The sequence below is a fragment of the Podarcis raffonei genome, chromosome 17 (assembly GCF_027172205.1).
Source record: "Podarcis raffonei isolate rPodRaf1 chromosome 17, rPodRaf1.pri, whole genome shotgun sequence".
Classification (NCBI taxonomy): domain Eukaryota; kingdom Metazoa; phylum Chordata; class Lepidosauria; order Squamata; family Lacertidae; genus Podarcis; species Podarcis raffonei.
This window is the reverse complement of record NC_070618.1, coordinates 31,811,249-31,836,276: the sequence shown is the minus strand read 5'-3', so window position 1 is coordinate 31,836,276 and position 25,028 is coordinate 31,811,249. Positions and strand designations below refer to the sequence as shown.

The window sequence follows — 25,028 nt, the reverse complement described above, 5'->3', positions numbered from 1 at the left end:
ATGGCTTAGAAACCTGAATGGTGTGGATTGTGGGTGGGTGGGTGAGTGGGACTTGAATGGTCACGGAGAGGCTGTGTTTTCTGCAGCCATTTCTTGTAAATTCTTTCCCACCTGTTTTCTTCTATCTCTGCTATTGTCTGTTTTTCTGTAAGCTTCAGCCGTCTTTTCTCCCCACGTTGGCTGCATTCCTTCACTTTGATTGTTTCCAGATGCTCAGTTTGCAGAGCATTAAATGCACCACTGCTTATCTGGGGTGCCTTTCCTCAGGGAAGGAGCACTCTGATTTCAGGGGTGTTGCTTTTTCCACTTCTCGGTAACACATTTAGGCAAGCGGCCAATTGTGTTTCCCTGCAGGTATCTCAGTCCCTCTGTTTTCAATGAAAATTAAAGTATGTGGAGGACCGCAGACCTCTCTCCCCCCCCCCACACACTGCCTTTAAAACAAGACACACACAAAAACCACCTCCCTCCTGATGCATGAAGCTGCAGTAGGGGGTGATTGTAAATAAACATTTGTGTGAAGTAGTGTGAATTCAGACAGTTCGTTTCTAGAAGGAGAAGTAGGAACCTGGTTGTAACCCACAAGTAACAATTAGCTGCTTCCCTCTGCCCCATTGAACCAAAACGGCTCAGGACTGCAATACCTCAAGGACCACCTCTTTCCATTTGACCCTACTCGGACCCTGAGATCATCTTCTGATGCCCTTCTTTGTGTACCTCCACCTCGAGAGGTCCGGAGGGTGGCAACACGAGAAGGGCCTTCTCTGCAGTGGCTCCCCATCTGTGGCATGCGCTTTCCCCAGGGAAGTTCTCCTGGCTCCTTCATTATACACCTTTAGGTGCTGGGCAAAATGTTCCTTTTTAACCAGACCTTTGGTTGATCTGATTGACATCCTATGCCTTTTAAAAATGTGTTTTTTGGGGGGGGGCTATTGGGTTGTTTTCATTTTTATTATGTATTTTGTGGTTTTATCTTTTTAAAAAACAACTTTGTTGAAAGTTCAAAAAGTACATAATTATATATGCACTAAACATGGTGAGACGTAAATAAAAGAGAGAGAAAGAAAAAGAGAAACAGAACCCATGTAGAAGGGAAAGTAAAGGGGGGAGGGGGGGAACCAAAACTGTATATTTTACAAGGTTATTATTGTACTTCACTAGATCTTAACCTATTACACTATTTGTAAGAATGGATTCCAAATATCATTGAATTTGTCCATGGCAAGTCTATGTTTAAATGCAAGTTGTTCATATGTTGCGAGTCTTCAATCCAATCGTAGAAGGGAGTTTTATATCTTGATTTTATTCTGTGACCCACCCTGAGACCTCCGGGTATATATAAATTCAAATAATAATAATAATAATAATAATAATAATAATAATAATAATAGCAGTCTTAGTAAAGCTTCATCCCTTAGGAGAGACTTAATTGCCTTCCAATGAAAGTTAAAACCTTTTTCAGGCAAGCTCTGCTTGCATATTTCCAAACAGGCCTCCACCTTGACTGGGGGCTCTGTGAGGTTCTAGCCGTGTGTGGTCCAGCTACCTTACCCCCTGCAGCCCCATGTTAGGTCTTCCCTGAGGACCGAAGTGACTTTCTGAATTCCTTCTCGCTCTCTTCAGGGTGGGCTTTATGAGGCTGTCAACGAGGTCTACAAGATCCTCATCCCCATCCATGAAGCCAACCGCGACTTCAAGAAGTTGGCAGTGCTGCATGGCAAGCTGCAGGATGCATTCAGCAAGATAACCAGCCAAGTGAGTGCAGCTTATTGGACAACCTTTTTCAAGCCAATGACCCCATTCTCCCCCCCCCCAGGGGCCACATTCTCTTCCAGGGGCCGCAGGCAAGAGGTGGGTGCAGTCGGAAGCAGTAAATGTAGATCTCACCTTTGTACAGTGGGCTAGTTTCTATACATAATGCACCCACCTGTCTCTGGCATCCAGACTATCAAGAGGCATTTTAAGGGTTCAATGACATATTCCAGCCAGGCAAAAGCTCTTGGGGTATGAAGCAAAAGCCAGTGAGGGGTGTGGCCGGGGGAGAGGGGGCATGGCCTAGGAAGAGTTCTGAGGGCCCGATATCAAAACCTGGAGGGTCACATTCAGCCCTGAGGCCTGAGATTCCCCACTCCTGGTCTCTAGACCTTTTTTGCAATGCCTTGTTAGGGCGATGGCTGAAGTAAGAGAGCCAGCATAAGCTCTCCTTCCTCCATGGTTGCCTAAGTCCTTCTCACGTTCCATTTCGTTACGCATGTCAAAATAAGAAAACGTGTTATGAATCTGGCGGATTGGAGACTGAAATCTGAACGGTCTGCATGTCAGAGCCCAAAAACCTTTATGCAGGGGGAACTTTGGGGCTGTGGGCTGTGGCATGGGAGTTCCGAGCTTTGGCATACTGTAAATCAAGATGCTGTGGGCAATGTTCATAGTGGAGGTGCTATTTATGCACTCAGTTGAATGGACAGTCCTGCTTTGAGACAGAGAGTTGCAGTGGGAGTCTATAAAGTCCTCTAGGACCTTGTGACAGCATGAGGAAAGCATCAGCACCCCTATTTGCTGAACTGGAACCCATAGCCTGTCCCCCCCCCTGTTGAATCATAGAGAGGGGAATGTGCCCAGTATGGGTTCGGTATAGAGCAGCCAGGAGTCCAGAATTCTAGGATTTGCTCCATACAGGATTAGAGCCTAGTGAGGATGCTGCCAAGCCAGAACTTACCACTCTCTATTCTTATAATCAGAGCTAAACAGGGAGCTCCAGATTCTTATAGGGTTCACTTGGATATTCCATCAAATGTCAACCCTGAAAAAATGTGAAAAGAGCTATTGGGAGCTGATGGATCTATACTGATTGCAGGTGGCTTTCTCGGCTGTGGCTCCAATCTGGTGGAACGCTCTGTCACAAGAGACTAGGGCCCTGCGGGACCTGACATCTTTCCGCAGGGCCTGCAAGACAAGAGTTGTTCCACCAGGCCTTTGGTCAGGGCGCAGCCTGACTCCCTCCTCTGGCAACCTGCACAGAATTTTGCTTAACGGTTGATTTTAATTAATTTTTATAATGAAATGTTTTTAGAATATTGGATTATTTGATTGTTTGATTATTTGATTGTTGTTAGCCGCCCTGAGCCCGGCTTCGGCTGGGGAGGGCGGGATATAAATAAAATTTATTATTATTATTATTATTATTATTAAACCAAAACATCCCTCCCTGCCCTCCTGGGCCAAGGTCAAAGTTGTGTTCAAGGTCTCAGGTTGGCAGTGTGCTAGTCTTTGTGGCTGGGTCTTGCAGATGATGGTAGAATACACTTTGAAATGAGCTAGGATTATAGTGCCATCTCCTGCTTGCTTCTTCGAGAAATTGGCAGTGGTTGGGATGCCTCACAAGAACAGGAATTGTTATGTTCAGATCGGCCTGTGGCCATTCAGGGTTATGCCTGGGCCTAGCCTGTGGTCGGTTTGTGACAAGACGGGTGCTGAGTTTTGAAAACAAATAAATAACCACCTTCTTCTTCCTGTTTTCTCTGTTCCCTTCCTGTCCTCTCCGTCCTGTCAATCAGGCCTCTGGCTGGGAGGTAGGCTGCATCATGTCTTACATTTTCTGTGTCAGTGTTTGTGTGAGTGTGCATGTCGCTTCCGTAATCTCCACTCTCCTCTGTGCACTTACGGCCAAACTCCTCCTCTAGCTGGCATTGTTGGTGCAGTTACTGCAACTTTTAAACTCGTGGGTGTGTGTGTGTGTGTGTTTGTCAGGGGGTGGTGGTTATTGTTTGTTGCTATGGTACATATTTTTGTGTTTCTATATTGTGAGCTGCCCTGTGATCTTTGGATGAAAGGGAATATGGAAATTTAATCAATGATAATGACACCCGAGTGGGAGCCCCTGAACTTTCCTTGTGCAGGCTGAGCAAGGCAAATGTTTGTGCGTGCCTCAAAATGGCAGCAATCCTCAGGGAAAATAGACAGAAACAGTGCGGTTTCATGGTCCCACCCAGGATCATAGTTCCAAATCTATGCCATTATCCTGCACGCTACAGTACTCTTACGAATAATGTTTGCTGTAAATGTTAGAGGCTGGCTACTGACAAAAGGCCTGCTGGACGTGTGGAGGCTGTATCTTGCAGCAGCAAAACAGTCTGACTTTTTCACTGTATGAGACATATCTGTTTTGCTATAAGGAAGATTGTAGATGAGGGCCTAGCATCTGGGAAAGGAGCACCACTGTGTTGCAGAATCCTACTGGAATGCCCAAGAGAATGGACTTGACCCTGTCTGCAGAGACCCCAAAGGCCCTCTCTGTCTTTTCTGGGCCCCCTCCAGTTAATATGTTTGGAGTAGGCTAGGAGCGGTCAGTTTGTTCCATGACTAAAGTGATGGAACTCCATTCATATTTTCACAAGCCTTGTGCCAAAACTGCAGTTGGTATAGGGTGCTTTCTTGTGCTTTTGGAGTGTGTCTATTGAGTGGCAGCTTCCTCTACTACAGATTCTCAGCAAGACGCACAGGTGGCCAGACTCCCCATTCAAGAGAAGCCCATCCTTTGAAACTAGGAATCTTGTGATGCAGATTGAACAGCCTAAACTGCTTCTGTGCTGCAGAGTACCTAAAGCAAGCAAAAAAAAAGTGTGTGCCTCCTGTGGAGGTTCAGCCCCTTTGAAAAAGCTTGTGCTGCCAATCTCTTTGTCCTCCCACTATCCTGGCAGTCTTCCAGTGGAGAGGAAACACACCACGACACAGGTTTGCAGAGGGCAGCATGTTTTGCCCTTGCCGGGGGGCCACTAGGGGCGCATCAGTAGATGGCTGACAATAACATCTCTCCGACCCACACGAGGTAATTTGGAGGCTGTGATGGGAGTAAATAGCCTCCCTACCCCCCCAGGATTGTGGGGGGGGGCTGCCCTTGCCTGCTGTGCCCTATACCACCCCCGAATTTGTGGGGATGGGGGCATTAGGCACAATGCCCTCCTGTGGGATTTCGGCGCTCCTGGACACCGTCTCTGATCCGCGCCACTAGCTGCAAGAACTTCAAAAGAAACAATTTGGATGAAGCAAATGCACATATTTCAAGGAAGGAGGGGGAGTAAAGACTGCTAACAGAAGAGATCTCTGATAAAACAAGACGAGTCGGAGGAACAAGTATAAATCATGAGAAGTTACGCCAAGACTCGGTATGGCAAAGGGACTGATGGGGGAGGGGGAAAAAACTTTCCCTTCTTTCCTTTATGTGATTAAACAAGAATCCCGCCCCCCCTCACAAGTCAGAAATGTTGTTTTAAGGACTTAAGCTGTGGATTTAAGGCTGTGTGGAGATAAACTTTCGAACCAAAGCAGGTTTTAAGAAGAGCGTGGAATGTATAAGGGCTTTGGAATGACGCAGTTAAAAGTGCCGTCGCCATATTGGGAAGTTCTGTCAGAGGACTTAAGTCTGGGAGGAGAAATAGAGAAATAGAGCTGTTTTTATATTGTGGGTGAAACTCCTCAGAGGGACTTAAGAGCGACAGTTCTGTAATTAATGATGGAAAGAGCGATGTTATCTATGAAGGCGATGATATATGAAAACCATCTCGATTTGAGGATTGGAAGAACGGAAAAATTCACACAGGATTATTATTGGTGTTTATCGGCTTAAGGAGACTATCACAAGAGATCATAATGAAAAAAGAGAAAATATATGAACAAGATGTGATGTGGAAACAGCAAGATAAGACTGGATAGAATTATGAACTTTGTTTGGACTGATTTGGACATTGACGCAGTAGCAAGAAGATGATCAGAATCCCCCTTCAGATCTTGAAATATGGGTCCCCTCAACAAAATTTAAAATTCGGCTTTGTAATTCGGAATTTATGTGATGTGATTTGATTTGATTTGATTGGCCGGTTAATAAAAATTATTTTGAAAAAAAGAAGCATGTTTTGCCCTTGCCTGTTATTTATTATTAACTGCCCTCCAGCGGCCACTGGTGGCCCCTTCCTTCTCCTGTTGCCACACCAGGAGCTTATGCAGAACCATCACTCTATGGTAGAGTGTCTGGCTTGCAAGCAAAAAGTGGCAAGTTTAATCCCCAGAATCTCCAGGTATGGATGGGAGAGACTCCTGCCTGAAATCCTCGAGAGGTCAGTGCAGACATTTCTGAGCTAGATGAGCCAGTGGTCTGACTCAGTATAAAGCAGCTTCCTATGTTCCATCTTGCCCACAGAGGAGAGGGAAAGAAACAGAAGCAACTTTTTACAGTGGTGCCTCGCAAGACGAAAACAATCCGTTCTGCGAGTCTCTTCGTCTAGCGGTTTTTTCGTCTTGTGAAGCAAGCCCATTGACGGATTAGCGGATTAGCGGCTTTTAGCGGCTTATCGGATAAGCGGCTTAGTGGCTTAGAAAAAGGGGGGGAGGGGAAAAAACCGCAGGAACTCGCAAGACATTTTCGTCTTGCGAAGCAAGCCCATAGGAGATTCATTTTGCGAAGCACCTCCAAAACGGAAAACTCTTTCGTCTAGCGAGTTTTCCGTCTTGCGAGGCATTCGTCTTGCGGGGCACCACTGTATAAACAACAACAAGCAGTGGTTTGCCTTCTCTATTTTATGAAATAATGTTTATTTGTTATCATGTAAAAAAATACAAATTTTATCTAAACTGCTCTGTAAGGTCTGAAAACAGCTCTATAAATGCCTTAGATCAGCCTTTCTCCACCTGTGGGTCCCCAGATGTTGTTGAACTACAACTCCCATCACCCCTAGCTAGCAAGACCAGAGCTCAGGGATGATGGGTGTTGTAGTCCAACAACATCTGGGGACTCACAGGTGGAGAACCGCTGCCTTAGATCATAGTTGGGAGTGGCATTCCTTCCTTTTGGGGTCTCCCAGCCACCGCCAGAGCCACACACACCTGACTTGAGGCAGGCAGGTGGCCAGCATCACTCTTAGCTACAGTCCCATTGGTCCAGCTCACCCTGCAGATTTGTGCCCCTGGCCTTTGTCCCCTTCCACATATCCTGCAGCTGGTGCTGTCCACGCTCCTCTTCCTGCTGCTTTACTGAGGCCCTTCCTGCGGCGTCTCTGACACCTCCATCACCTGGTGGGTCCTTGCATAGTGTGCAACTGGAGAGCTCTGTGCCTGCTGCTAACTCACTGCTTTCAGTTGTTGGGTGGAGAGAAGGAGCTGTCCTGGCCATACTCTTCTTGCCCTGCCATTTCCATTCTCTTCTCCCCATACCCATTTCTCAAAACAGCTGCTTAGGGACCGTGACCTCTGCCCAGAGACCTGCTCCCTGCATCCCATATGATTTGGGGGTCTGGAAGTGTATGCTCAGAAGTTTTTCTCTATAATGAGATCCACAAGTGAATAACAGGGTTTTGTTAAGGTAATAGGTTAGGGTCGTTGTGACTTCTACTTTTGCAGTCCTTTGTCAAGCAGAGTTAATAAATGATCCAGCACCAGGTGCCATCCATTTAAGCAGGTTGAGAAAATGCACTGCAAATAATAAAATTGTTTGCTTGTTTGAAAATTTACACCCAGATTTACAATGTGCACTTCTCTTTACCAGAGCCAAGGCAGTAAGCATATATGTAGTAAGGAGACATCAAAGTACGACTTCAAAGTGCAGAATGGCTCAAATCACATTCATTTCAGCCCTCCCATAGTTGGGTAATAACAAGGTGCTTAAAAGCTGTTCTGAACAGGGAAGCCTGCTGGGGCCACTCTCAAGAAGGCCCCCATGCAGGGCATAATGACTGTCATTAAGAGACTAGATACTAGCTTCCGATGCTAGAGATAATATATAGCCATTGTGACTAGTGACATTGATAGCCTTATTCCCTGTGAATATGTCAGATCCCCTTTTGAAGCCCTTGTACGTTGGTGGCCAACTCCCCATTTTGTGGGAGTGAATGTCATGATTTAACTACAGTACGTACTGTGTGAGGAAGTGCTTGCTTTTGTCTCTCCTGAATCTTCCCAGTATTCAGCTTGGATTGTTCCAGTGTAGTATGGTTGGGGGGTACTCTTTATCCACATCCCTTTCTCGCCTTTTTAAATATAAATTAAAATGTCCCAAAGCATTATCTTCCCTGAGTAGGAAGGCCTCTTCCCAGACAGTTCAGTATTTTTCATTTAGCAATCTTATCTTCGCCTACTAAAATACTCAAAGCAAATTTAGTGCATTTGCAGAACTTTCATCTGGTTTAAAGATTACTCTTGTACACCAGCGTGTCTTATTACTAAGAGCAGGACCCCAGTCCTGAGTTTTGTGTGTGTTCAGATGTATGCACCCACACACCCCACTCAAAACAAACATGCACAGTGTGAAAGAATGGAAGGAATGCTTTTTTTGGCAGTGAAGTGCTGTGTTGACATCGTAGCATGCACCTCTACAGTGGACCCAAAGGATTTTAGGAATAGAGGTTCCTAACGTTCTTAACCTGTTTGGTATTTGTTAGCTTTTATCTGTCCCAGAACTGATTTTCCACTGAAAAGATAGACCACAAGGGAAGCATCACTCGTTTTAAGCCTCTTAGTATCACAAAAACACTGCATTGTTGGGTGTTGTGGGGACTCAGAACAAGAGCCAAGTAGATAAATTCTTTGTTTCTTACTGTCACTGGACAGATAAGAGAATTAGAGGTGGTCCATATGGGGATGCTATCTCCACATACCAAAATCTTCCAGGTCTTTAGGGATCAGGGCCATTCTGGAGAGCTAATCCCAAGCCACTGCTTTCTTTGAAGTTTGTTTCATTCCCTGAGTCTGGGTAACTTACAGCTGGCAGATGCCACCTGGCTATGTCTCTGGCTTTTTGGTTGGATTGTCTACCTACCTCTTGGTCCCTCTGCTCTACTTGCTTTTCAAACCACTGGATTAAAATCTTGCCTGCACTGAGGCCTGGATACTTGACATAGACGTTAGCTGACACAGCCTACCTCTGAGACCAGTACAGCTTCCTTTTCTAGTGCATACAGACCACGGGGAAATCTACCCAAGCTTTCTCTTTCCCCCCAAGCACTGGTTTTGAAGTAACTTTATCCTACCTGTGCTCCGAAAATGCATGTTATCACGTGGCGATATTGAGATGCACGAATAGTGGAGAAGGCTGGTCCATCTTTAACTACCATGCAAGTCTTCTTTGCTTTCATTTTGGACTTCAGTGAAGCTATTCTATATGACCACTGCAGAGCAGACACACTCTTACATCGCGCTCTGAACATTTACGTCGCGCTCTGTAATATCCGAAGTGGTCCTGAAAATGGAAGACACCATTCTAAAGCCCACTGATGCCTTTGCTTGGCAAGGAATCAGGGGATCAGGAACAGCCTCAGTTTAGGCTGTGGCAGAGGGGCCAGGAAATGGCCTTAAGGCAGCTGGGTCTAGTTCTAGTTATGTGGGGTTCTGTTGCATAGTGTGCATCATTAATGCATTTCCCCATGTGCACACCATGCAATTTAGCAGACAAGGCTGCCAAAGCCTTCCGAACCCAGATCTCCCTCCACTTTCCAGGGAGAGAGAGAGAAAGTGCTATGCATGGAAGAGTCCAGGAGTGAAAGGTGCTGGTATTTGGATGTGGGAGAGGAGACATGAGAGTGTCTGTGCTTCCCTAAGCCAGCCACCTGCCTTGGAGGGGGCCCCAAGACACCACTTATTGGTGTCCTCCTGCCACTGCCCTGAAAGCTCGAGGTAGGTAATAGAATATCTCAGAAACATTAAAATAGAAGTGATTTAAACAGCTCCAGCTCAGTCACCAAGTGCTTCTTAAACAGGGCCGTCTTAAGCATATCTGGCGCCCCGCCCCCTTTCCCAGAGTTGTCAACTTTTTTTAGGGCTGGAGGAGGCGGACAGCGGCTGGAGGGCGGCTCCTCTGGTGGGGAATGAGGTTGGATGCAGGGCCACCCAGCTCAGCTGGCTGCTTCGTGCCACGGTGGCCATGGCAGGCAGCACACCGAGTGAGCGGGCCTGCGGCGAGCGAGGGAGGGAGGGCGTGTGCGCCGCTCCCACCGAGCTTTGGCTCCATTTTTTCCCTTTTATCCTTCTGGCGCCCCACAGAATTTGGCGCCTGCAGGCTAAAAGGGGAAAAACCGTGCATGCACCCTTGCTCAGCACGCTCATTCAGTGTTCCCCGGACCCTTGCCTGGCGCCCTCCAGAACTTGGTTCCCTGGTGCCCCGCCCCACTAGCCTCTATGAGTAAGACGGGCCTGTTCTTAAAGGACTCTGATGAATTTTCAGGAGAAGTGGTTCCATAAATGTCAAGCAGATGCTCAGAGCATGTTTGAAATACAGGTGATGATGCTGCGGAGGGGGCAATTTCGTTCAGTTTTGGGCTGTGTGCAGGCAGTCATTTCTAGGGCAGAAATGGAAGCAAGGTCCTCCTAACCATTGCTGTGGCTGTAGCCCTGATCTAGCAGCAATGCCTTGATGACTGTAGTTTTGAGAGGGAATGCTTTTGCTTAATTGCACCTACTTCTTCCAGACCCAGAGGAGTCAGCACAACTTCTTCGGGCATTGCATGTATCAGTATAGAAGGGTGTGCCACTCATCACCAGCGCTATTGTGGATATTAGCCATGGCAGTATAAACATCTGTTGTGGTATATCAGGTTGTGCTCCTGGGGGCAGGTTTTGGTTCTTCCCAGATACTGCTTGAAATGTCTCAGAGACCTGTCAGACCAATTTGGACAGGGAGTATGGTGGGAGAGGGGAGAAAATAGCACACAGCAGGTAATGATAATTCTGCAGTACAACTGAGAGATTTCTGGAGAGAATTTTCTGTACACAGTTGTAGGGATTACAGCAGCTGTTAGAGATGAAGTGGTATTTTGAACTTTGTAGAACAAAAAAATAAATGGAAACAGTCCAGCTGCCCTCCACTTACCCACCCCCTTTGGACAGTTGCTGTGTTCTAGTAGCTGCCGTACTCTTTCTAACTTCTTTTTTTCTTATTTTGCTTCTCTTTCAACTTTGCCATCTGCTTGTGGTCCTGCTGGCCTGATTTGGTAAGTTGGAGTGCACTTCTTGAAATTTTGTCTTGGGGAGCAGTGGTCTGGTTCATTTGTGTGTGTATTAAGGAGAACTACTTTCACCTTACAGTGGTACCTCGGGTTAAGTGCTTAATTAGTTCCGGAGGTCCGTTCTTAACCTGAAACTGTTCTTAACCTGAAGCACCACTTTAGCTAATGGGGCCTCCCACTGCTGCCGTGCCTTCGGAGCATGATTTCTGTTCTCATCCTGAAGCAAAGTTCTTAACCCGAGGTACTATTTCTGGGTTAGCAGAGTCTGTAACCTGAAGTGTCTGTAACCTGAGGTACCACTGTACAGGAATTGAGGTGGAGGTTTCAGGGGAGATTCTAAAACTGTAGCAACTGTATTTCAGGTGGGGTCACTGGTGCAGATTTTGTGATTTAACCCCAGGCAAAGATCACTAAAGCACATTGTGAACCCAGTGGTGATTGAGTTGGTTCTTTATGGACTCAATGACAGTGGGAATATGAACGTAGGCTTCCTGGATCTCAAGCACCAGATTCACCCATAGTGCACATGGAAGCCTCCAGGGAGAGAAGTGGTTGGGAATAGGGCAGGTATTTTGGTGGTTGATTTAGTAAGCCGTGCTTACTGGGGCTTTAGAGTCAGCATTCAAGTTACCTGCCTGATTTGTGTCTCGGTTATCTTAACTCTTACCATGCAGATCACTTAAGAGAATGTTTGGAACGTATTTCCGAGTTGGTTTTTATGGCTGCAAGTTTGGGGATTTGGATGAACAAGAGTTTGTTTACAAGGAACCCTCCATCACCAAGCTGGCTGAGATCTCTCACCGGCTTGAGGTAAGAGTTAAAACATCATTGAAAAGAGGTACGGATCAAGCATGAAGGTTGAGAGTCAGTTTGGTCATTCATGTCGTCATTGAAGTGCTTCTCGAAGCAATTTACATATACAACAGTTTCATATAAAAACACTTTTTTAAAATAAATAGCATATAAAAACTTTTTTTATAAAAACAACAACAACTATAAATACAAAAGCAGTCTAAAAAACAATCACAAAAGCAATTTGTATCCGGGACAGATTCCAACTAGGATAAAGATTTTAGAAGACTTGTTGAAAGAGGAATGTCTTCATCAATATTTTTATTTATTATCATTATTAATTATTTAGTTTATATACCACCCTTTATGAAAAGGTCCCAGGGCGGTGTACAACATTAAAAATATGTTACAGAACATCAATTATAAAAAACGTAATAAAAACATGGTAAAACACATAATGACAGACAGCCTAATAATAAAATAATCATCATAATAACAGGCACCAAAAGGCTAATAGAGAAGTAATGCAACATTTTCGTTGGGGGAAGTGGGGACGATGTAGGAGATGGACAGGTCAAAAATACCTGGCATAAATGTGCTGAGAAGATGCTGCTAGGCTTGGCTTTCAAGCACATGTATGCAGCTCAGATATTCTACATGCAGGGAACCCACAAGTTGTTGTTTAGATGACATCATCAGAGTACATGGTGGTCTACACGATAACAAGCAAAGAAGATAGATTCTGCTGCCCAGAGGCACTCAGATTAGACACTGAGGGAGGCAATGAAAGCCAGGGGAGCCAAGGTAGATAGAAGGAAAGATGCACTCAGCTCAGTTACATTTCCATGTGGGGATTCCATCATATGTGAAATAATAGCCTTTACTCTCAACTACCTACAAGAGTTTGCACTTAGTTGGGGTGGGATGTTCCGCTAATGTTTGACCCCTGTACAGTGGTACCTCAGGTTAAGTACTTAATTCGTTCCAGAGGTCCGTTCTTAACCTGAAACTGTTCTTGACCTGAAGCACCACTTTAGCTAATGGGACCTCCTGCTGCCGCTGCACGATTTCTGTTCTCATTCTGAAGCAAAGTTCTTAACCCGAGGTAATATTTCTGGGTTAGTGGAGTCTGTAACCTGAAGCGTATATAACCTGAAGTGTATGTAATCTGAGGTACCACTGTATTTGCATGGATTCAACCTGTCTCTTCTCCTTGTTTTGCCAAGATGGTACAGCAATTAACTTGGCTAACGCAGTGTTGAAGGAGGGAGGAAGCTATGACTTACAACAAGCAAGACTCATACTCACTCCTACACATGCACAACCCCTTCCCTTCACAATCCCTCTTACTGAAAGCTCCCTCACTTTATCCAAGGCAGCTGTGGCTTTTGGCAAAGGTGTCGCTCAGCTGTAGTCCAAGCAGAGCCAAAGGGAAGAGGTTTTGGAGCCAGCTCTGATGGAGGCTGCTGACTGCTTTCTCAGGGCTGATTCATGGCACCTGTCCATGCAGATCGTGGTGTCCTCGGGGCTTTTCCCACCATTTACTCTGAGGACCAAGGGGAGCATATGTCTCTTAAAGGCATCCTTCCCTATTTGACAAAAGCATAGTTGCGGTAGGGTCTCCTTTGTATATCAAACTGAGCATTGGGATGTGGTATGGAAAAGGAAAGCCTTGCTTGCCACACTCAGATGATTCAAGTTATTTCTCACCCCCAGCCTGGGTCTGCCATGCACTCGCTTTGATAGGAAAAATGACTCCTACCTACCCCTTCTTTATACCCAAATTGGCTAGTGAGCGTTTAATAAAACACACATACCATATTTTTCGCTCTATAAGACACACTTCCCTTCTAAAAAGTAAGGGGAAATGTGTGTGCGTCTTATGGAGTGAAAGCAGGCTGGGCGGCTAAGCCAGAAGCCAGAACTGTTCTGGCTTCTGGGATTCAGAACATTTTCCCCCCTTGTTTTCCTCCTCCAAAAACTAGGTGCGTCTTATGGTCTGGTTCGTCTTATAGAGCGAAAATACGGTAATTCTGGTTTGCCCTTCAGAAGCAAGCACAGAATAAGCCTCTCTCCACGATAGCTGCAAGGAATTTTCCTTGGTCTCAGTGGCTGGAGAAGCCCAAATGTTCATCTCTGTCCCTTTTGTCATGCTCTGAAGAACTCCCCTGTATCCCTTCCCCTTTGCAGGAGTTTTACACTGAGCGCTTTGGGCATGAAATGGTAGAAATCATCAAAGGTTCCAACCCTGTGGACAAAGCCAAGCTGGATCCTAACAAGGTAGTTTCGCTCTTTATCATGTGTTGGGAGTGCCATGCATTAGCAAGCCAGGCACTGCTGAGGGACTAGTCTGCAAATTTTGTTGGGCTGGAATAACTAAAGGGAAGAGGGGGACTTGTGCCCCATGTGGTCTGGGATTGTGTCTCATGTTCAGCAAGGAAAGAAATCTCTACAAGATTTGATGCATGCTATTCATTCTAGGCTGAATGGCTACCTTCCTTCTCCCTGCCCCGTATATCACAATTAAAATAGGTTCTTATTTCCCCACTACTTCCATAACCCTTGGCTTGTTCATAGGAAGCTGAAATTATGGCGTGACCCATGCCATAGCAATAGTTTTGTCAGCAGGTAAAAGCATTTTATTCCCACAGTCTGCTAAGGTCATTTTTATCTGCAATTCCTGCCGTTGTTGCATCCAGAATGAAGTTCCAGATAGTCATGCCCACCAGCAGACTACTGAGAGCTTCACTCTGACTGCAGTCATTATAAGCACAGTCTGTAAAAATGTTGCCCTTCTTACAATGTTGTGGGGACTGCCGCTGCTGCAGTACCAGAGACATGGACCTGTAGTCCAGCCTTTGTAGCATCAAGAGATGCTTTCTCCCATAGTCCGTTGGCCCCAGTGTGTTTGGTAGCTTAGATGACAGTCAGGACAAGCAGACCCCTTGTGTGGCAGAGGAGAATGAGGTGATGCTGCCCCAGCTTTCTACTGACTGCCCCTGCCGCCTTGTTGTCTTCCTTGCCGCAGGCCTACATCCAGTTGACTTACGTGGAGCCGTTCTTCGACACGTATGAGCTGAAGGATCGTGTCACATACTTTGACAAGAACTACAACCTGCGCACTTTCATGTTCTGTACTCCCTTCACGCTGGACGGGCGAGCGCACGGCGACCTGCACGAGCAGTTCAAGCGCAAGACTCTGCTCACCACCTCCCACGCTTTCCCCTACATCAAGACCCGCATCAATGTCATCCACAAAGAGGAGGTACTCTGGGGGGAGGGGGGAGGCATATGAGAATGGGGTGTGGAGCCGCGGGGGCTACAATTCTCAGAAGTAAATAGTGTAGTTGTCAGGTGGTGGTGTGGTTGCTTGAGAGCAAACAGGCAGGACTCCAACCTGTCTTTTCCAGCTTTATTATTAGTGCAAACTATTTACAGTGCAGAGCGTCGCAAGTTCATGTCTGGATTAATCGCTAGCAGAATCTGGGAGTAGCCAGTCCTTGTACCTCCCCCAGCATAACAGCCGTGTGACCCCCATCCTTCTCCTCCCCTCTCTGCGCCGAAACCTACTGCGCAGACTGGGCGCTGGCAAAGGGGTACTTCTCTCCCCTCCGCTTTGCTCAGGCTTCGTGTTGAGGCTCTCCCTAGCATCTCCTGGTCTCTGCACCTCCTCCCTGCTGGAACTGCTTCACAAGATCTTCGGAGGTTCCCTATAACACAACTGCCCTTCCACCTCTCGCCTCTGAACTGATGGCAGTTCCCTGACAGAAGCGAAAAAATTCAGCTAAGCAAGACTCTCAAAAAAATTCAAAAGCACATTTTGAGTCCCTGAGCTTGTAAGCAATGCATTCTGCAATCTCAGAAACCAGAAAAACTGTGACATGTTTTCCAGTGGGGTGGGATCCAACATTTCTGCTAAAATGTCTGTGAGACTGACAAAACTCAAAATAAATAATAAACATTGCAGAATAAATTATAAAAGAGAAGCCATGCTTGCTTGCTTGCTTGCTTAGTTACTTACTTGTTTGTTTATATTTCATGGAATTTATTCACCACTTGAAAGTAAAACAAACAAACAGACAAACCTCAAAGCATAGTTCTTTAACTTAACACGCTGCTATTATTTTCTGCCATACAAATATTATGACTGTCTTTTGTTTCTGGTGACCAATACCATTATTTGTTGTTTGTATTGTTTCATGTTACTCTTAAAAGATTATAGTCAAAACAAAACAAAATTTTCCTTCCAGTAGCACCTTAAAGACCAACTAAGTTAGTTCTTGGTATGAGCTTTCGTGTGCATGCACACTTCTTCAGATACATCTGAAGTGTATCTGAAGAAGTGTGCATGCACACGAAAGCTCATACCAAGAACTAACTTAGTTGGTCTTTAAGGTGCTACTGGAAGGAAAAAAAATTTTTGTTTTGACTATGGCAGACCAACACGGCTACCTATCTGTAACTTAAAAGATTATATTACTAAGACAACAACAACCTCAAAGCAGTTTACAAAAGATAAAACAGTGAAATAAAGAAGAAATCGTAACTATACTTTAAAGCATATAAAAATATAAAACAGATTAAAATGACCTCAACTTTCTAAGTATACATGTGAGTCCCACGATCTGCTTGCTCATTATGCAAAATTCACTTATCGAAACACAATGAATCATGCCCAGACCTCGCTACATGCATAGCTGATTCAGATATCTGAACAGCCAGAGTTCGCCATCTGCCTTGCTTGTTTATGCTTTCCTGGTTGGCGCCTGCCATTTCCAGGCAGAAACCATGGAGCAGAGGCAGATTTAGGGGAGCGCGAGCAGTTCAGTCACACTGGGTTCAGAGGTGTCACAAGGGGTGCTGCAATTATGATGTAGAATGGAAGGCAAGAGGAGGTGGGGCCACTGAATTTTGGCATCGCACAGGGCACTGCTGAAATTTGAGACCCCAAGGTTTGTCACTGCATGGAGGGAGCCAACGGAGAGCAAAATTGGACAAATCAAAATCAGGAGAGATTGGACAAACCAGTTTTTCCTTTGTCTTTCTCTTGCTAGTTGACTGCAGCCATTTTAGGAAGAAGCCATGGTAGGGAGAGGTAGAGAGATCACAGATTAGAAAAGTTCCCATAATGCTCTTATTATGTTAATGCTCAATTTCCTGGGAATGTATTGCATTTGCTAAGTGGGACTTGGATGTACAGTATATATACTCAATTTGCTTAATTTTTACAGTTGGCTGAACTGAGCCCTTTTTTTTAAATGCAGAATTTAGATTGGGCCCAGAATGTCTTGTTTAGGGTTTTATATGAATGGCACATGCCCATCTCCTGACGCTTCAGCTGTGTTTCTGTTGTTTGGTCTCTTCTCCCCAGATTATTCTCATTCCCATAGAGGTGGCCATAGAGGACATGCAGAAGAAGACCCAGGAGCTGGCCTTTGCCACCCACCAAGATCCACCTGATGCCAAGATGTTGCAGATGGTGCTGCAAGGATGTGTTGGCACCATAGTCAACCAGGTAGTTGCCCACGGAATGGGAATAAGTGATCGATTTGGGGGGAAAGGGAAGCTTCCAGCCAAAGTAGCAAACCCCTTGAGACTGTGGGTCAGCAGATCACAGGCGTGGGGTGAGAACAGAAATTAATCCTGGGTCTGATGGGGGTAAGGAGTTCAGGTTAACACGGAAGTAGAGGGTAGGGGAAGGGAGCCTGAAAACAGGATGGAGACCCTTGGTGCCATTGTGATAGCTAAGAGTGAGTTACTGAGTCAGAATCAATGTGGAGGGCAGTAGGAGGACTTCTCCTTGACCCCAAGCCCCTTGTGTTCCAGGGACCTCTGGAGGTGGCGCAAGTATTTTTGGCTGAGATCCCCGAAGACCCCAAGCTCTACCGACACCACAATAAGCTGAGGCTCTGCTTCAAGGACTTCACCAAGAGGTACTGCACAGCACACCTGCCCTGAATCTGCAGCTTGAAATCCTTTTCCGCCTGTAACGCCCTTACATGGATATATCCACTCAATCTTGCTCTGCTTCAAGTGCCTTTTCGGAGAATTGAGGTTGCTTATTAGTACGTTTTGTTGTGGCTGCTGATGTCTGGCATCCTGCTGTGTTTAATTAAACACCCTGCCAAGAGCTTCCTGTTGCAATTTGAATCTTGTTGGATGTGAAGTTTCTGTTGGAAATTTAGCTTACCTTCTTTCCAGGAGATTTGAATGTCTAAATTTATGCTGAATGCTTTGAAAATGGAGGGCTAGGCTAAAAATTACTTCCTATCCCATTCCTTTTTTTTTTAAATAAATGTTTATTAAGCTTTTACAAAACATAAAAATCAAACAATCACATAAATCAAAACAGAAAACAAAAAATACACACTTAGTAAAGAAAAGAAAAGAAAAGAGAAAAAAGAAAAATCCACTTTTAAGTTTCAAGGTTCTATATCCCTCTTTCCTGACCTCCTCACATCTCCCTTTTTTGTGTTCCTCTTTATTCCGTCAAATTCAGCAAATTCTAACCCTCTTTCAAACCTCATTTATAATTATATGTTCCCGCTTATTATGTCTCTAGTTTCCCTTATCTTGGTCCTTAACTCCACCTTATATACTTTAACATAATATTATTCTAGTCATACCCCCCTTCTCTTTTTTAAGATTCTTTTTTCATAGCTCTTTTAACCATATCCCAAATGCCATGTTACCTTCACATCCCACATCATTTTAACATTCAAACATTTTACAATATTTCTGTAGATAATCCTTGAACTTTTTCCAATCCTCTTCCATCAACTCTTCTCCCTGGTCACGGATTCTGCCGGTCATTTCTGCCATCTCCATATAGTCAATCACTTGCATCAGCCACTCTTCCACGGTGGGTAAATCTTGTGTCTTCCAATATTTAGCGAGAAGTATTCTTGCTGCTATTGTTGCGTACATGAAAAATGTTCTGTCTTTCTTTGGCACCAATTGGCCGACTATGCCCAAAAGGAAGGCCTCTGGTTTCTTTGCAAAGGTAAATTTAAGTACCTTCTTCAGTTCATTATAGATCATTTCCCAGTAAGCCTTAACCTTTGGGCAAGTCCACCAAAGATGAAAGAATGTTCCCTCAGCTTCTTTACATTTCCAACACTTGTTGTCAGATAGGTGATAAATTTTTGCAAGCTTAACTGGGGTCATGTACCACCTGTAAATCATTTTCATAATATTCTCCTTTAAGGCATTACATGCCGTAAACTTCATACCGGGGGTCCACAACTGCTCCCAGTCAGCAAACATAATGTTATGACCTATGTCCTGCGCCCATTTAATCATAGCTGGTTTGACCGTTTCATCCTGTGTATTCCATTTTAACAGCAAGTTATACATTCTTGACAATATCTTGGATTTAGGTTCTAACAATTCTATTTCCAATTTTGATTTCTCCACCTGGAAGCCAATTTTTTTGTCCAAATTATAGGCCTCTCTTATTTGATAATAATGAAGCCAATCTCGCACTTTATCTTTTAATTTCTCAAAACTCTGCAATTTCAATTTGTCACCTTCTTGCTCCAAAATTTCCCAATATTTTGGCCATTTGGCCTCCATATTGAGCTTTTTCTGAGACTTAGCTTCCATTGGCGACAGCCACCTTGGGGTTTTGCTTTCCAACAAATCTTTATATCTTATCCAGACATTGAACAGTGCTTTCCTGACAATATGGTTTTTAAATGCTTTATGTGCTTTAACCTTGTCGTACCACAAATATGCATGCCACCCAAAAACGCTATTAAAACCTTCTAAATCCAAAATGTCTGTGTTCTCAAGAAGCAGCCAGTCTTTCAACCAGCAGAAAGCTGCTGATTCATAGTACAGTTTAAGGTCTGGCAGGGCAAATCCACCTCTTTCCTTTACATCAGTTAGTATTTTAAACTTTATTCTGGGCTTCTTGCCCTGCCAGACAAATCTAGAAATATCTCTCTGCCACTTCTTGAAACAATCCATCTTGTCCAAAATTTGCAATGATTGAAACAAAAATAACATTTTTGGCAAAACATTCATCTTTATAGCTGCAATTCAACCCAACAAGGAAAGCTTCAAATTAGACCAAATTTCTAAATCTTTTTTAACTTCTAACCAACATTTCTCATAGTTGTCTTTAAATAGATTCAAATTTTTCGCAGTCATATTAATCCCTAGGTATTTCACTTTCTTAACAACAGTTAAACCTGTTTCATTCTGAAACCTTTCCTTTTCCACTGGTGTTAAATTCTTCTCTAATACTTTAGTTTTTAACTTATTTAATCTAAATCCTGCCACATCCTATCCCATTCCCACACATCAGCCATTGAACAGGAAGGGGCTTTTTTCCTGTTTCGTTCTCTACTTTGATCTGTGACAACTCCCACTGTGGGTTCTGTAGAACTAGTATTCACAGAATTGGAAGGGAACCCAAGGATCATCTAGTCCAACCCCCTGCAATGCAGGAATATGCTGCTGTCCCTTACGGGGATCAAACCTGCAACCTTGGCATTATCAGCATCGCACTGTAACCAACCGAGCCATCCAGCGGCATGATCTTGGTGCAATTCTTGTTGAGCGAGGGGGGTGAGAAAGTAGGATTATTTTTCATGAAGCTACCTATTCCTTAATTGTAAATGCAGGGGGAGACTGCGGAAAGCACCTGCCGGCTGCCTATATTATATTTCTCATTAGACTAGTATCCTGCCCTTCACCTGAAATGCCCCAAGGCATCTTAGCAGAATAACAAAATACAAGAATCCAGAAAATCATTTAAAACATTAAAATCAGTCAGTCCAACAAGAAAACCACAACACATCATCAGTAGAAATCAATATGGTGGTTTCACCAGCACCTTAAAGCCTGAAGCTTGACAAAATGAGGGTGTTTTAACTGCCAGCATACTCAACATTACTTGAATTGGATAACGTATATTCTGCCCCCTGCAACCACTTCCAGAGCAGTTTAATAGCTGCTAATAAGAATGACCACTCTTTTTTAAGAAGGTGGTGCCTTCAGAGAATATCCTGTAATTTTTAAGCCTCTAAATGCTTAAAAATACCATGAAGATGTTATTTATAGTTTATTAATGGTTCAATTGTCTGCATATCTACTCAGGCAAGTTCCATTGAGTTCAGAGGGACTTACTCTCAAGTAAGTGAGCATAGGATAGCAGCTTAAGAATCATCTGAGGAGGCTGAATGGTCCTGGGGTTTCTTGTGGCAGAGAACAGACCTAGCTCCCCTCTGTCCAGAGGATTGACAGTTCTAATTCCTGGTTGTGCTTCTCTTTAAACTAAGGAAATTTAGATGGTCTGCTTTTCAGCACTTTATGCCTGGAGTCTGTGCCTGGAGTGAGTGACAACTCCTTAAAGTCAGCCCTGAGCTGGTTCCACCACGAACCTCTTACTCGCTGCCAGTGTGGTGTAGTGGTTAAGAGCGGTTGCCTCGTAATCTGGTGAACCGGGTTCGCTTCCCCGCTCCTCCACATGCAGCTGCTGGGTGACCTTGGGCTAGTCACACATCTCTGAAGTCTCTCAGCCCCACTCACCTCACAGAGTGTTTGTTGTGGGGGAGGAAGGGAAAGGAGAATGTTAGCCGCTTTGAGACTCCTTCGGGTAGTGATAAAGCGGGATATCAAATCCAAATCCAAACTCCTCTTTTTTTAGGTGTGAAGACGCCCTTCGCAAGAACAAGACGCTGATTGGACCAGACCAGCGGGAGTTTCTCCGAGAGCTGGAGAGGAATTACCAGCGCCTCAAGGAAGCCCTGCACCCGCTTCTCAACCGCAAGATCCCTCAACTCTACACCCCTCTGGCCCCCCATTCTGCACACAGGTGAGGAAACCTTCTTGCGCAGATTCCGAAAAAGGCCGTGAGCAGAGACTCAGATCAAAGATGCTTCGATCAGACCACACAGGCAACTTTGGTGGTGACAGCTGCCAGGATTCCACTGGCCACCTACTCGTCCTTTTGGCCTCTGTCTTTCCCCCTTCAGCAAAGATCTTTATGAGAAGCCTAGAAAGGACTACTGGGGTTTCTCTGCAGACATGGCACCATCAACTGGAAGCACCTTCCCAAGCCCTTGTGCTGCTTCCCAGGACAGGAAGCTCCTGTTGAGATTTTGCCCGGAGGTCTGGAAAGAAAACACAGACTGCAGCATGAGCTCCATACATTTAATTTCATATTTTTTTAAAGGACATGTTCCTTCCTGAACCTGGAAGTCTATCCGCAATTTCTGCTAAATGTTGGTTTTATTCCTTTATCCCATTTATGTCGTTTTTGTTTGTTTGTTAGGAAAAGGAAGTTTTGGTCCTGGTCCTTGCTCACAGCCCCTGCTCATAGAGTTGGAAGGCACCAGAAGGGCACCCCAACCAGCCTCTTAAGGCAGAGCCCAGGGCCATCTGCTCACCAGCACAGTGGAAAAAAAACCTCTGGGGTCCCCACAATCCTGTACACCAGTTCTGAAGGGCCGTTCCCCATCCCCCAAGTATACTGCACTGCGGCACATAGCTGGTGCAGACACTTCCTTCATGTGCATAGTTTCAGCCTAGCAGGTTTTGCTAACCAGCAGCTCTGCCTATAGAAGTTGCTGGACTTACAGCTCACGTCATCCTTGGCCATTGGCTATGCTGGTTTCGACATGGGAGTTAGATTCCAACATCATTTATCTGGAGGACCACCTGCCTGCCCACCCCACTCCAATTCTAAGGTGTAAATACCTTGGGGCTTTGACTCTTCAGTGGTTTAGACAATACTGAACTAAGTGGACCGGTGGTTTTTGAGCTTGCATAGGCAGCTTGCTCTGTACCTTTTATAAAGGTGGCAGTTTTTTGGAAACTGTGCTTCGGGCTTTACTAGTGTGGCTTTTATCCATTCAGGATGACTTAGATTTGGACAGTAAATGTGTACTGTCTTCTTATCTGCCTGAACCTTCAGGATGAAACCATTTGCCCTGCTGTTATCGTTCCCTCCCAATCCCCAGTTACAGAACATGGTTTTTCTTCTTCTGAATCTTGTGCTGTGCTTGTTTCCTCCTGCCAGAAACTCCTTCAGCAGACTGAGTTTGCGGAAGACTGAAGCCTAGAAAGGGAAGCCCCCGCTGGAACGGACCACCTGAAAAACTGCAGGGACCATTCGCAGGAGGGAACTACTGAGCCTTGCATCCCCCAGGGTTGCCGCCAAGCAGAATGACAGGCTGCTTGCTCTGTTCTGGGAGGCCAACGCTGAGACTTGGAGTACCCTCCCGTGTCATTCCAGGCTCTCTCCAGGATGTGGGCCAGTCAGACACTTCAAGAGGAAGGAGACATCTCTGTGGGAGCTGGCGGTGGGAGTGATCTGGCTCCCACGTTTGTGCAGCTCAGAGCTGTGCCCCACCCTCAGGAAGCCTTGCAGTCCACAGCTTTCTCGATGAAGCACCCCAGCTGTGAGACCATCTGCAGATCCTCTTCCCTGATGAACTGAAGATTTGCTTTTGCTCTCATGGGCCTTTGACTTCCACAGAGAATAGCCAGATTTGAAACTCTGGGTATGGTTGCAGTTGGAGGCCCACCCACTGTGGATTCTGTGTTGTCTTCTGTCTTGACAGCTGGGCTCAGCCCAAAAACCTAGGTTTCCCCCTTTCTCTTGTTTTGTTTTTGGCTACCAACCCCTTAGAGTTGCCAGCTATTTGTTCATGAATCAACAAGAATGACAGGACCAAGTTCTTGTTCCCATTCCTGACTGGAGAGGGTGAGGAGAAGAGAGAGAGGCAGTGGTCTCTGAGGTTGAGTTAGGGGGCTGAAACCTAGGACACCTGGGTTCGCTTCTCACCTTTGGAGGTGAACAAGTCCTCTTGCACTAAGAGCTTGATATGTCCACCCAGTGCTTGGGCTGAAACCCAGGAGTCCTGACCCCATACTCCCTCCTCTCTTCCCTCCAGCCCCTTCCCAGGAGCTCCTGACTGCCGGTTTTCATGTAGCTGGTCACCAAGAGATGGCCTTCTGCCAACTGCCTTCTGGGACCCTCAGCTTCCTCACTTGCAGCACGGGCCAAAGACCCTTCCCTGTTTCACATGCCTCTTGCTCTACCCTTTCGGAGGCAGGGGCTAGTATTTGCACACACACTTGATCACAGCAGTGCCTTCTAGAGTGAGCAGAGGAGTTCTGTTCCCCTCCTTCCGCCCCCAAAATGCCATGGGGGAGGGGCTGTGTGTGCATTTGTTCGTTAAGAGGATGAATGAACTGTGAGCATCCCTCACCTTCGTCAGTGCCTCTCCTCCACCTTCCCAAGCAAGCGGTAGTGAAGGAAAATCACCGCTGCAGGCTCAAGTTGAGTTTAGACTTTGATCTCACTCATAGGAATGAACATCCTTCTCCTGGGGTAGTAGTGATTAGCCCCTGCCCATAGTGGCAGAGCAAAGTGTATTTGGGAGAAATGGTTGTATTCTGCTTTCTTTAATAGGGCATGATTTGAGGATCGAGGGCAATGGCAAAATGCTCTTGTGTTTTTACTACTGGAGAGAGTAAATCCAGATTTACTTGAAAGCAATGGGGAGCATTTCATCCACATACATAGGATTAATCCAGATGATATTTCTGTATGGACTCCATGATTTGGACTGAGTATTTTTTTTTCCCTTGCTCAGTTTAGCATCATTTTTGGTGAAAGCAAAACAAGCTAGAACAAACAGATTTGTGTAAGCGGTGCTGATTCGGTTCCAAGTTTCTCCTTCTTGGTTTTCTTAGATTCGTACAGGCACTGGACCAATCCAACAGGTGAAACTTCCCACTGTTTCTCTCCCTTGCTCAGTAACCCCCGTCACATAACCACCCAAAGACCCTTAAAAAAAAAAAAGAAGGTTGGTGCTCTTTCTTAACAAAAGGAGCTAAGTGCTAGAGTTCAGTTGCTTCCTTATAACCAAAGCTGCAACAGTTGGGATTCAAAATGTCACATTCTCATGTTTAAGAAATATCCTTCTCTCTGGATCAGAGTTCCACTCCTCTTACCTTGCTCCAGGCCAGATATTCTGGACATGGTAAATGCTACATGGTAAATGCTATGTTTGTGCTATGGCCAGGCCAATGGTAGGCAGCTGAGATTTGATTTCTGTATGTCTTGCTCCTTGGTGGAGAAGTTTGTAAACATTTTATTTATAATGCCATTAAACAAAATCCAAAGAAACTGATTCTGATCTTATTAATGAATAGGGTTGTGTCATTTGTTCACACTCAAGTCACCTAGGAATCTGTACTAGCTACACTTGTGCCATAAACTTCAGAGTACAA

General features: G+C 45.2%; 1 protein-coding gene across 8 annotated transcripts in view; it reads left to right on the top strand.

The window, feature by feature from the left end:
* The window catches only part of DOCK6 (dedicator of cytokinesis 6), a 103,981-nt gene extending 80,712 nt beyond the window's left edge, over nucleotides 1-23,269 (top strand). For 7 of the 8 annotated variants that reach the window (XM_053372183.1, XM_053372177.1, XM_053372184.1 and 4 more), the window contains 9 exons: nucleotides 1,624-1,755; nucleotides 3,555-3,569; nucleotides 11,670-11,795; nucleotides 13,968-14,057; nucleotides 14,806-15,042; nucleotides 17,149-17,292; nucleotides 17,604-17,710; nucleotides 21,433-21,600; nucleotides 22,807-23,269. In XM_053372183.1, coding sequence (XP_053228158.1) covers nucleotides 1,624-1,755; nucleotides 3,555-3,569; nucleotides 11,670-11,795; nucleotides 13,968-14,057; nucleotides 14,806-15,042; nucleotides 17,149-17,292; nucleotides 17,604-17,710; nucleotides 21,433-21,600; nucleotides 22,807-22,849 — 1,062 coding nt within the window. In that variant the 3' untranslated portion in view covers nucleotides 22,850-23,269. The remainder of the gene's footprint in view (nucleotides 1-1,623; nucleotides 1,756-3,554; nucleotides 3,570-11,669; nucleotides 11,796-13,967; nucleotides 14,058-14,805; nucleotides 15,043-17,148; nucleotides 17,293-17,603; nucleotides 17,711-21,432; nucleotides 21,601-22,806) is intronic. The other variant, XM_053372178.1, reaches the window with a different exon arrangement.
* Nucleotides 23,270-25,028: the final 1,759 nt, after the last annotated feature.